Genomic DNA, 13,517 nt, shown 5'->3' on the forward strand with positions numbered 1-13,517 from the left:
TGTTTACAGCCTGCAACTGTCCCAAGCTAGGAATAATATAGTGAAAGACATATGATCTCATCAGACACATTGTGGTACACATGGCTATACTGCTCTTTTGACATATTTGTGTACTGTCCTATCAAGGTACATTTTCTGAATCAGAGAGCATGCCTCAAGATTTTGCTACTCCTTTTACTGCCTATCTAGTGCATTAGTTCTGAGAAATTCATAAGTAAAAATGTAAACACCGTCATCTCCACAGCAGTCATGAATTAATTACAGGTAGGTAGCCGTGTTGGTCTGGGTCGAAGTAAAATAAAAAAATTCCTTCAGTAGCACCTTAAAGACCAACTAAGTTTTTATTTTGGTATGAGCTTTCGTGTGCATGCACACTTCTTCAGATACAGTGAAATAGATCTATTTCACTGTATCTGAAGAAGTGTGCATGCACACGAAAGCTCATACCAAAATAAAAACTTAGTTGGTCTTTAAGGTGCTACTGAAGGAATTTTTTTATGAATTAATTAGCAATTATCTAAGCTGGAGAGTATATTTGGAGGACAAATCACACACACATTTCAATTATAAACCTCGTTTTCACTCATTGCATTAACTTGAGCAAAATAAACAATTGGCAGTAGGCAAGAGAAGAGGGCTGAAGCAGTAATGTGCTTCCTTTGGGCTGCAAGGCAAAATAATACAGCTAAGAAGGCTTAAGTCAGTCTTATTACTACTAAGGGTCTGATAAAGCCAAAAAAAGCCTTCAAGAACTAGAACCCAAAGCAGGGGTGGAAAACCACCTTCATACCAAGGGCTACATTATCCTCTGGGCAGCCTTCCAGGGGAGACCTGCTAGTGGTGGGCAGAGCAATGGTTGCAAATTTTACCTTTGTACAGTAGGCTAGTTTCTATACACATTAAACATACCCCTCTCTATCCTTCATCCAGGGAAGCAACAGGTGCTATCAGAGTTCAAGGGTACTTTCTGGCTGTGCAAAAGCCCTCAAGGAGAATGTATATCGGGTCCATTGAGGGGTGGCTAAACAGAACTAGCAACAACACAATTCTATTGGCTTAGAACAGCGGTGGGGAAGCTCTGGCCTGTAGATTTAAAGTGGCTCACTAGGCCTCCACATCAGGTTTCTCACATCACATTACTTCCTACTTCCCTGTGAAATTCTAATGAGTCACAGCTAAGCTTTTAGCACTGAAAAAAAAATGACTTCCTCTTTTCTCTGCATGCTAAAAAAGGCAAGCTAAGATGTTTCGGCATCTGTGTGTGTGAGAGAGAACATGACAGACAGATGTGGTGTGTGTTTTGACTCCACCCACTTGGGCAGGTGGTCCTCAACCACTTCCCTTACCCTGAAGGAATTTAGCGCTGCAGAGGCCTAATGTTCCCCACCCCCTGGACTCAGAGTCATGTTTTCTAATGCAGCAAGTGGAGTGAAGCTTGCTGCTTCTGTAAGCGATCACCCAATATCTGTGCTCAAGTAAAGAAATATTGGTTTATGCCAAGAAAGACAGCTTTTCAAAAATTACCACCATGATGTTAAGAATAGCACATAATTGTTTTTCATTACCAGCCAATAGGTCGGCAGAAGCAGAGGAGCTAGAAGCAGCTTGGGTTGCAGGCTGGGGTTCAGGAGCACTACTTCCAAAAGCATCTATAGGTATTTCCATGAGAAAGCAATAAAAGGCAAGAGGGTTTAAACAATGAGTAGGTTAATATACAAGTTTGGGGCAAAGCACACAACCCTGGACCTACCAAAACAAGACAAGTGACATTTTTAATGGCTGCAGCAAAACCACCACCAAGCATATTAGCAAGTTTTGATCACAGCTCTTCTAGAAGAAAGCAAAATAAAGCTATCCTATACCACCCTACTGAATTACTAGTTTGCATTCGCTGATCTGAAGCAAATCACTTAGGTACAGTCTAGCTGAAGGAAGGAGAAACATGTGGCATTCCAGATGTTGCTGGACTCCAGCTCTCATCAGCCCCAGCCAACATTGTTAGTAGTCAAGGATGGTGGGAGTCTGGTCCAATAACAGCTGGAGGGCCATAGGTCCACCATTTCTGTCTAAATGGAAGCTCAGCTTTCTGCAAAAAAAAACACCTCCCTCCCTGCCATCATTGGCAAAGTGACTGAAAGCCTGATTGTACAGAAAATAAACACATGTATGCAAATATTTTAGAGGGAAAGATTTCACAGGCATTCAATGGAAAAAGCATACTGTAATTAAGGTACAGTCAAATTCAGATTCTCAAATTTGTAAAATTTGATAAGCTTCCACAATTTTGCCCTTCTGTATCAAATTCCACAGAAGTGGGATCAACGCACAAAGCTCTCCCATTTGAAAATACATCAACAAAAGTTTCTGAACTCCATTCCTTACTAGTTACTTAAAGATATTAGGCAGCTGGAAATAGAAACCACACAAGCAATATAAAAGCATCACTGCAAAGCACTCTATTTATACACACTGTAGGTGAAGAATGTAATAATTCAAGTTATTTAAGCAAGAAAGCAATTCCATGCATGAAATGTTGCTGAAAATCAGGAGAGTGGATGGAATAAATAAAAAGGCTAATGGTTTATTTTATAGCAAACAGTTTAAATGCATATTCAGTAACAACATCAAAACTATAACCAACAAAACTGTTAAGGAACTTAGTGAAGAAAAATGAGATGGAACTGAAATGAAATGTGAAGTTCTCTAATGGTGAGAAGGAACAATACCCACCACCAAACAGGTCAATCACACCTGAAGACTCCACTTTAGCTGGGGAGGCAGTGGGCAGGGACGATGGTGCTGCAAATGCGTCCACTGCAGTAAGCATGATATATTTAGTACAAGCAAATCAGGAGTGATGAGATCCAACTACATTGGATCCATGAAAACACAGTAAACATTGACTTCTGAGATATCAGCACACATGTTCCCTTTACATTTCTCATGCAGTATCCAAAATTTAGTTCTTTCCACTATAGTACTTTAAATAAGCATTTTGCAAGCAGTGCAACTATTTTAACACACACAGAGAGTTCCGTGACCGTTTCTATTCATCTTCTATACATACAAACGTTATCATACATTATTTTTCCTTGATACCCATAAGGATTTTAAAAATATTTTATCACTCCGCTGACATCTTGTGATAATGGCTCATCTATGAAATCAACTGACCCAAAAAGTACTTTTTACCACAGAGAGAAATTTTCATATTCAAGTCCTTCCCTCCAAATTCCCTGTATCTACCAAGTCATGCTACCACTACTACTTGTCATTGTCATGACACATCTGCAATATGATCTTAAGCATGGCCACTAAATCAGAAGTTCTATTGAGTTCCAGGTCTCTACAGAGTCTGCTTAACATTGCCACTTCTTTGTTTTCCAGACTACCTTGCAACCTTTATTGTCCTTGCCACACATAGCAGGTGGTAAGATTCAAACCCAATGGGACTTCCTGGAAATAATTTCCCAAATACTCTGGGAAATGTTGTTCCACAAGTTGCTTCAAACTTCAACGAAAATGCATACAGAGGAGAGATCAGCTTTGTATCGATGAAGAAAATAACCACTGACTCTTCAGCAGCTCAAACTGAGTTGTATTTAAACATACTTGGGAAGGGAAGCGTCGTGATAAGTCACGTGAGAGAAAGCAACAAGCACACTCACCAGATAAGAGATCAGCAGTTAGAGAACTCTCAGGCACAGGAGAAGCTCCAGTTGGTGGAGAAGAAAAAGCATCTTGCAGAAGACAAAGAAAAATCAAGTAGAAAACAAATGAAGATTGGAAACAGAGAGAGATGCTTCACACAAAATACTGGTCAAAATAGAAAAGCAATTAAGAGAAGGAGGAGTTTGGGTTTTTAAGGGAAAGGATAGTACTATTCTTTACCTGTACCAAACAGGTCTATGCTAGGAGTAGCGTCTGGCTTAGGTGCTGCAGAGGCATCAGCGGGTGCAGACTCAAACAAATCTAAGATCAAGAACACACATGTCTTTAACTCATTTCTGGGAGACAAGACTTGGCAGTTTTTTCAGCTTCGGCATGGAATTTTTGTTTGTTTCTTTCTTTCCAATTGTCACAAACAGTATACGTGCAAAAGATTGTTTGCATATGCTGTACATCCAGGATCAATTCCCCCAGAAACATTCTTTTTTAATTAACAAAAAAGAGTTAAAAACAAATTACCACCAAAGATATCTAGAGCAGGAGTAGGAGCGGAGGAGGTGGTGGTGGTGGTGGTAGTGGTAGTAGCAGACGTGGTAGCAGTAGTGGTAGTGGCAGTGGCCGTAGTAGTAGCAGTAGTAGCAGGGGTTGGAGGGGCCACGGCAGCAGCTGGAGTAGGAGTAGTTGCGGGAACTGAAGCGGCTGCACTAGTTGTAGGGGTAACTACAGGAACGCTGGTCTCGGTGGGCTTCATAGCAAAGAGGTCCAGCTCTGGAGCAGCCTCTGCACTGCCTTCAGATGGGGCAAAGGGGTCTTGTAAAAGGAAAGGGCAGAATATATACATGGGATCAGTAGGGAGGGAGATGGGGAGAAACCACACAGAGTGTGGATTAAAACCACACACAGAAAGAGAGAGATATATATAGTATATTATGCATACACACAAAACACAAGAGATCATTAGCTAAACCTCCACCATCTTTACCATCAAGGGGTAAATAAACACAGCTTTCCCCACCCCCACCCCTAAAAAATAAGGTTTTTTTAAAAAGCTTCTAAAGTTATAGTAACTCTGTTATAATGTTATGGAAGCAACCACAGGAAGCAACCCACTGACTGACCTTTAACGTTCAGCATTGTTAGGATGTTTCAGTTAAAAAGGGGGTGGGGGAACTTCACTGGAAAAGAAAAAAATTAACCACATTTTCTCTACACATGCTCTGGGGTCTACAGATGGGGGGGGGGGCTGCTTGATAGATCAGAACTACCTCCCAAGCTGTTGGAGAAAAGATTAAAGGAAGTCATGGGGTGGTGGGGGAGAGAGAGAGAGAGAAAGAAAGATAGAGACAAACAAACATACTGCCATGTAGTTTATTTCAACAGTACGGCAAACACGACAATGACGGACTAGCTAATGAGATGGAACCCACCATTTCCTGAGCATGCATCAAGAGCTGCTGCTACAGGGGTTGGGGTAGCTGGTGCTGCCGCCCCTTCAGCTGCTGCAGGGGCTTCACCAGGAGAAGCTGCAAAGGCATCTTGAATGCAGTTTTAGGAACAGAAATTAAAGAAGGATTAAAAGAAGAAGAAAATATAGAAAGAAAAAAAAGAACCAGGTTAAAAATGGCATAGAAAAGATTCCCTTATACAAACTGGAAAGGCAAGCCTGTTGGTGGGGAGGGCCCCACCGGAGTTTTTTGGGTTGTTGCTTTTTGTTGCAGATACCAGCAGGTAGTTTTGTTTGCTCAATCAACTTGTAGTAGGTGAGGATGCAGAGACAGCCTGCGGGTCACAGGCAAGATATGCAGGATAGCGAATAGCGACAAGATATTCATTGTATAAGGGTTCTGAATAGCATGCTCATGTAACAACCAAAATAATTTTTTTTAAAAAAAGAACCAAAATAATGGACTGTATACAATTAGGATTAAAAAATTGTAATTAAGACATTGACGTTGTCCTATTCTGTCAAGCTCTCTCATACATAACTGAACAGTAATTCTAAATCTTGGGCATTTCTTAAGATTTAGGAACCAAACTGTGCCAGCAGTCTTCAACTATATGTACTATAAACTGCAACAATTCCTGATTTTATGGCAATAGGAATGGAATAGTGGTGTTCATTTGCTCTAAATAGCTCTTGCAATGTGACTTGAATCACACTGATATTCCAACATATACAGCCTACTCCCTAAGGAGGTGAATTACTAGAAAAATAATAATCATAATCTTACACTGAGTATATATCATCTTCTTAGAATTATATACAGTAATTACAATTTTTGGTTATACTGTCCTAAGCAGTTTGACACCCTTTTCTTCCACACTATCATCCACACACCATGGGTATCTAATAGTGCCTTTGTGCAATAATGGAAATTACTCTAAAAATTTCTAGAGTCATAATCCAGCAGTAGTGTGGGATTTTCTAGCTCAGACTGTTTTCCATTATCAGGATTAATCTAATACAGTCATACCTTGGAAGTCGAATGGAATCCGTTCCGGAAGCCTGTTTGACTTCTAAAACGTTCGAAAACCAAACCGCGGCTTCTGGTTGGCTGCAGGAAGCTTCTGCACCCAATTGGAAGCTGCGCTGGGCGCTTAGGTTCCAAAAGAACATTTGCAAACCGGAACAATCACTTCCAGGTTTGCGGCATTTGGGAGCCAAAAAGTCCAAGTTCCAGGGCATTCGGGATCCAAGGTACAACTGTATGGGGAACTTAGTAGCTGTATGCAGGCAGATACGCTAATGCATTCTATAAATCACAGGAGTGGGGAGTGGGTGTGCCAATTGGCTCTGCCCACATACTGACTAGCCCAAGTCCCTGGCACCTGCACATAAATGTGTCTGCAAGAAAGGAGCCTCCATGCATATAACTGTATGTGTGAAGGCTTCTGTCTACATGATCTGGATCATTTGATGATTGCAACAGAGCAACTGACAGTGGTACCATTTCCTCCCCAACTGCTAATTCCACAGTGCCATCTGGATAGCCTTTGTAAGCAACGCCACTGCTGCCGCCATGCAGAATGAATTACAGAGGACAAGTCCCATTTCAAATTGTTTTAAATTTAATTTAAAGTCTTGACACAAACCAAGCATCAAAGGCTTCCATTGCCCATCTGGTTTTGGATTTGATACTTCCTAAGTATAGTGGTGAAGAAGAAAGCAGCTCCTTCCCACCTTCCCCTTCATGGTACTATTATCCACTGTAGACTGCTCTATGGCAATGCAAGTATCCAGCCTAATCCATCATCTGTGAATGGATGGGTAGGTGAAGTGACTAGGGTAGAAGAGGGGGAACTGAAGAAACCATGGCTGTGGGGACATTAAAGAGAGGAGGGTTATGAATTGCAAACTAGCATCCCTAAATCTGAATACTGTACCATGCAACTCCTAAAAAGGAAGAAAATGTTTTAAGTTACAATTTGTCCAAACACAAAAGCTTTACATGCAGTTAACTTAGGCATGGCATTTTCATGTTAAAAATATACATCTTCACACACACAAAAAGTTACTGATGCCAGCTATTCTAAAAAGCTCATGTTGACATGCGTCTGAACTGCAACAGAACCAAGCTAAAGCTGATTTCACACTACTGAAGAGCAAAAGAAGAAGAAAATAGAAGAGCAACAGGAAATGGAATCTGCCAAGTTCTCATTGCCCTGAAGTTGTGTATTCTCCATTTAACACATTACAGCAAACTGTATGGCAGTTGTCCAATAATTAACTGAGAACATTTCAATTTTCAAAAGTTCTGATTTGACAAAATAATTAAGAAGCTTTATATTAAAGCCACATCAAAATATTGAACCTAGACTCTGAAAATGGAACACAATTTCCTAGCTGCTGTATGGATCATGTCTTGCTCACCCGAGCAACCTCCTAATCAGCCATTTGTTCTTTTTGCACAATGCTGTGTGTGTGTGTGTGTGTGTGTGTACTTCTTCTGAAAAGCTTGCTTTAAAACAAACCTTCGACTGTTCATCTCTACATAGTTCCATCCTTATTTCAAATATTGTGATATATCGATATATCACAATGTTTGGCTGGTGATATATCTCAGGGTTGAAAACCAGATATCGCCTAGACCTACTTTGAAATACTGTATAGATTAGCAGAATAGCAAAACGAGGTAAGAGAATGGCTGAGCCTCCCTCTCTCTCCATCAGCCTTTGGGATGTTGCCCAAGAGGAATAAACCAATGATACCTCTTCCTGCAGTGCAAACATTTTAGCATGAAACTTATCCTGTGTCAAGACTAGGGTACAATCCGTAGGATTTACAGCACTAGTAGAAGCAGCTGCTGCTGTGTCAACAGCGGGTCTGTGGTAGAGTCCCAAACATGGAAAGCTTGTGCAATCTCCACAATAAGCTTAATAGTAACTAGTTTCAGTGTTATCACTTCCCCTTCTTTCCCCAAGCATTATTCACAGCAGCTACATGCTGCTTACTATTGGAGCTTTCCTCCCATAGCACTGGCAGCTTCAGAGGTGGGGTGATTTTTGTCAGGACCACAGCATAGAGAAAAGGGTTGAATCCCACTCCTCTTTGGCCTGGCCTTCCTACCTCCCATGGCTTTTTGCAGAGAGAGTGATATAAGCAACTTAATATTGTGTGTTTGCCATCCCTTGGGCCCACTTCAAGTTTCCATGGTGATCAGTCCCAAAAGCAACCTTGCCTTTGGAAAACTTAACACGCAAATTGGGCTATCCTGAAGCTTCCAGGTGTAAGTATTACATTTTGTCAGTTCTGTAGCGAATCTATGAAAATCAGTGGGTTTCAACAATGTTTTCTCATCCTTTTTTCTTGGTTTTTTTTTAGAGAGAGGGGAGGGAGGGAGGGAGGGAGGGAGGGAGGGAGGGAGGGAGGAGAAAAAACCTCAGTGATGAAACTAACCTCCAAAGAGATCCACTTCAGCAGAGGTAGGAGCAGCGGCAGCTGTAGATGTAGCAGAAGCAGGTGCTATTTCAGTAGTAGTAGCAGCAGCAGCAGCAGCAGCAGCTGGGGTGGGCTCTGTTGCAAACGGATCTGAAATCTGTGGCTCAGAACTAACACCGGTAAGCCCAGCCAGACCATCTACAAGTCCATATATGAAGATCAAATGGAAATAGTGAGCAGGAGAGAGAGAAAGAGAGAAGGGGGAAACAAACTAACACTACATTGCAAAAAAAAGAGTGAAAAGGCAGGACTAGGCTAATTGTGCATTAACAATTTGGAGGAACTGGGGTTAGAAATCAAGCATTACTCACCCTCTCCCAAGAGGTCTGCAGCATTGTCCGTTAGAAGATAGCAATGTAAAGAAATAAGAGTTAATAATAACTGCCAGGGCCAACATGCATGCTATCCAGAAGTCATTCTCTGCCAGCGTGGGGCTATTTCAAATCAACAGGACGCTGCTCTAACTCCAGACATGCCACAGGTACCTTGCATATGGTTTTATAGGATGTAGTCTGCTTTCTTTTTTTCCAAAGCTCCTAAAAACAAAGACTTAAGTGACCGAGACTTCTCTGAAACCATTTCTACCACAGCTTCATCCAACCACATTTCATCTTTAAAAATAATCTGGACTCATCTGATGCATCACCCCCCCCATATGTACCATTTTATTTTCCAACACCATTGGGAAGATTAATACCACTTCACCCAACTGCAGTACATTCAAGGAGTCCATCATGAAGTGACACAAAAGTGTCACTATCCGACAGGCAGCAAAGGTTGGTGGGTGCAAGTACTGATCAAGCCAAGTGCAACATACATTTAAAAAAATTATTGAAAGGGTACAGTTCAGGCCTGTCCCATCCCTGCTCTCCCCCCACCCACCCAGAAAGCATCTCTTCCTAACTTGCAAACCCAGACCTTTAAGCCATAATCTGTAGATACCAGAGTTAGCTTTGAAAGACTCAAACTGGAAAGGACCCTTCCCGTCTAAATGGACAGAAGCAGACAGCTAGGTTTATTGTTCTTGGCTATAGCTCATGGTTAGTGAGGAAAGCATTAAAGAACAAGCCCTGGTTTTTTAGAACTTGCTCAGACAAACTCTGACCCGGTAAGCCATAGTTTGGGCTTACCGCTCCAACTAAATGACGCAAACGTAAGAAAAAGTAGGCAACACAGATGATTCCTTGTTCCACTAACTATTTTGCGGTCTGAGTAAGCAGTGATGCACTAAGAAATGTGGTACTCTCCACTTTTTGTGGGATACCAGCTCCCATCAACTCCAGCCAGCAAACAGAAGAAAACATGCTGGTGACCAAACATGCCTCTTCTCTCTGCATCAGAGGCACAGAGAAGAAAGCTTAGCAAGAGGTCACAACAATAGGTGCTCCACTGCAAGATAGCTTGCAATCTAGCTGTGTATTATCTGCCATGTGCATCGCTGAAACTCTGCTTTCCAATTCAACACAAGAAGAAAAAACCTTGAACCCTTGGTGACCACAATGTATATCTTGCCAGGCTGCACTGGGCATACCAAGCCATAAAGTGTGCAACCTTGACTTTGGGTGTGGATTGAACTGGAGGGAAGTTGTTTCACTTTAAATTTTCCTCTTAGGCAGCATGCCTACTGCCTCTCTTTCTCCTGCAACTCCCCCAGTGCCCCTATAATAAGCTCTAGAGGCTCTCTCAACCTTCTGGAGCAGATTTTGGGGGGCACAGGGGGAGATGAAGAGGTGAACAGTGAAAAGCAATGCCCCACTGTGAAGTGGATCTTCCATTACACAAGTGGATGGACACAATAATTAATCTGCTAGCCAGTTCATCACCATGACAAGAATGCAAGCTTATAATTTATAGGTATCACGAGAAACCACTTTCATGTTTCAGAACTAAAATTCCATTTAGAAGCAACGACAACAACAAAAAAGAGATTTGTAGCACCTTAAAAGACTGATTTATTATGCTACCAGCTTTCATGGACTGGAGTCCACTTCATCAGCTAAATGAGATTGATAGATTTCTGCTCCATACTGATAAACGGTGCCTTCCATCTGGACAACAACTTCCAGAGAGGAACCAGGTTTAGTCTGAAGCAGACCCTAATCTACAAAAGCTTATGCCATAATTAATTGTTAAGCATTTTTAAAAATTGCTACAGGAGTCTTGGTAGTTTTTGCTACAAGTAGACTAACATGGCTGTCGTTCTGGAAGTTGTTAAGAAGCAGCGTGTGCATAGCTCGAATCAACACAATTTATATTTCAATTCACAGAGTTGAACAAGACACTCCCTGCCCAGCAATAAATTAGCTGTATTATAAATCTATACTCCTTTAAGGTGATACCTAAGTTCTGCATCTCCTGCCTGTTTTGGGTGCTCATATAGCCCAAGGTTTAATATTCTCAGTAGGTGTAAGAAGGTTTTCTGAGTTCTGGCAGCCTCCACTGTGGTTCCAGAGTACTGCATATTTAATGACAATTTAAGGCATTCGGGGTTTAAATGTCACATTCCTTCTACAGAAGGGGAGAATTAAAGCTCAGCATACCTAGGGATATAGTGCTCTTGTTATAGGGCAAGTCACACGTAAAATGAGAACACATTTCGGGATCCGCATTTTATTACACTAATGGCTATGCAGAGATCAGCAGAAATAGAGACCCACTTTGGATTCAACCACACTCATTCGCTGTACACTTGCCAAAATTGAAAGCTTTCAAAACATGGTTTTCTTTGTGAAACAGAATTCACTATGGAATAATGAAAACTTTGAACAGATAGGCTGAATCCAGACCTCCTATTCTGAGCTTTCTCAAAGTTCCTTATTAAAATGAAAACAAAATCAAGTTGTTTGGGGTTTTTCTTTTTGGCAGATTCTTAATATTCCATGGATCCTACCATGCAAGTGCTGCTGCTATAGTGTTCTTAAAAAAAAAAAGCTACAGAAAACAGTAGTGAATGTCAAAGGGTGACACTATCCATCTATCCATATACATTTCCAAAGGACCTATTGGTTCTAAAAAAAAAAAAATGGTTCGAGATACAGTGAGAACATCTAGCGCTATTTCAGGATTTCTTTTATAAGCGGTGACCCACGTAGGAGGATGACCGTACGCCCTTACCAGGGGGTATCATGGGCTAAAGACTGTGCAGGTGCAGACCTAATGGATCCCATGCCAAGTGATGCCATAAGACACCCACTGGCATGAGAAACCTCTTCCTGCACCTGTTACCCAGCAAAAGTCTTTTACTTATCAATACCCCACCCAACTGGCCACTACTAATATTTCTATGTGCCACGTGATCCACCTGGAACAGGTAAAACACAGAAGCTTGGGGAGCTACATCCCTCTCCCCCAGCACCCTGACATGCAATATCAAACTAGAAACCTGAAGTAGCAGCAAGTGACTGGTCTTCATCCAAGTGGTTGGAAAATTAATGTGGCCTTCTGCCCACTTTTAAAATAGTAAGGTTTGTTTTGTTAAACGCCACCACACAAAAAACATATAGCCCTGGTGTTGGCTAGTTCCAAGAAGGATTCTTGTCACTTATTAAGGGAGGGGGGTGGGAGTGAGGCAAGGCCCTTCTCTAGATACTCCAAAATCTTTCCTAGTAATCAGTGGCTCAGCATTTTTTCCCCTTCAGAATAACGGTTCTGACAAGTTGACAGTACTGCACACCATGAAGGAGGAACTGATCCATGCCATGCTAGACCATGGTTTAACATGGTATCCAGGAGCTGCAAGAAGTCTTAGGCTTGTGTGCTCTCCCATCCTGCGTATGCAAGACAATTACATTGGCAACATTTGCTTCCTTTAAAGCTGGCTTGTTGTTGCCTGAAAATCCAAGATTATGGTTTACACCAGCCTTCCCCAAACTACTGCCCTCCAGATGTTGTTGGACTACAAATCCCATCACCCCTGGCCACTGACCACACTGATTGGGAGAATCTGGGTAGGACAGGTTGCTTTACACTATGGTTAGTTTAAGAAAAGCAGTTTCGCAACCAATGCTCTGAAGCAATTGACCAGAAAATAATGAGTTAGTGGTGCATTGTGATCCCAGGTTCCCATGCTACGACAAGCCAACACTGAAGGAAACTGAAGGAAATGCTTCTCCTTCTAGCTGTGTGAGAAGAAGTGGGGCGGGGTGTGGGTGTGCAAGGCTCCTTACAACTTATGCACAGTTCTGTAAACCATGGTTTAGTGTGATGTAGGAACACAGCCAGGGTGCAGTCAATGCTCAGGGGTCAAGGATTATTCTAAAAAGAGTTTTCAGAGGTCTGTGATCGGAAAGTTTTTACCTCCCCATGAAGTTGCTCCAGCAGAAGCTGCTGAAGCTGCTTGCGCAGTAGTAGATGTAAAGTCTGGCTGAAGGTCTAGAAGATCACTGGAGGGTTTGGAAGCACTGTTGCAGAAATAAGACAGAAAAGCATTTCAGGATGAATGGCCAAAACAGCCCAAGATTACAGTACCCGGACAACTTTATTTTCTACCTGTCAGGGATGTATGAAGAGCTGCTCAAAAGCTATTCTACACAGATAAGTAAAGAACTGGAGCCAATAAAAAAATTCATTTCAGAAAGTTTGAGCCTGCTTACCACCCTAACTGAATTAGTTAAGAGACAAGAAGCCGCTTTCCTTCACATAAGGTAAAGGTAAAGGTAAAGGCGCCCCTGACCATCAGGTCCAGTCGTGTCCGACTCTGGGGTTGCGGCGCTCATCTCGTTCTATAGGCCGAGGGAGCCGGCGTTTTCTGCAGACAGCTTCCGGGTCATGTGGCCAGCATGACAAAGCTGCTTCTGGCAAACCAGAGCAGCGCACGGAAATGCCGTTTACCTTCCCGCCGAAGCGGTCCCTATTTATCTACTTGCACTTTGATGTGCTTTCGAACTGCTAGGTGGGCAGGAGCTGGGAC

The 13,517-nt window shown here is 42.1% G+C and overlaps 1 protein-coding gene across 2 annotated transcripts in view; it reads right to left on the minus strand.

Moving 5' to 3' along the window:
• SNAP91 (synaptosome associated protein 91) overlaps positions 1-13,517 on the minus strand; it is a 64,988-nt gene that overhangs the window by 13,473 nt on the left and 37,998 nt on the right. The window contains exons 14-22 of one of the 2 annotated variants that reach the window (XM_035109494.2): positions 12,905-13,008; positions 8,920-8,934; positions 8,567-8,746; positions 5,097-5,204; positions 4,189-4,479; positions 3,892-3,972; positions 3,669-3,740; positions 2,731-2,814; positions 1,566-1,649 (exon numbers count right to left, since the gene is read on the minus strand). In XM_035109494.2, the coding sequence (XP_034965385.1) occupies positions 1,566-1,649; positions 2,731-2,814; positions 3,669-3,740; positions 3,892-3,972; positions 4,189-4,479; positions 5,097-5,204; positions 8,567-8,746; positions 8,920-8,934; positions 12,905-13,008 (1,019 nt within the window). Of the gene's footprint in view, positions 1-1,565; positions 1,650-2,730; positions 2,815-3,668; positions 3,741-3,891; positions 3,973-4,188; positions 4,480-5,096; positions 5,205-8,566; positions 13,009-13,517 lie in introns of those variants that run through there. The other variant, XM_035109493.2, reaches the window with a different exon arrangement.

The sequence above is a fragment of the Zootoca vivipara genome, chromosome 3 (genome assembly GCF_963506605.1).
Source record: "Zootoca vivipara chromosome 3, rZooViv1.1, whole genome shotgun sequence".
Classification (NCBI taxonomy): Eukaryota; Metazoa; Chordata; class Lepidosauria; order Squamata; family Lacertidae; genus Zootoca; species Zootoca vivipara.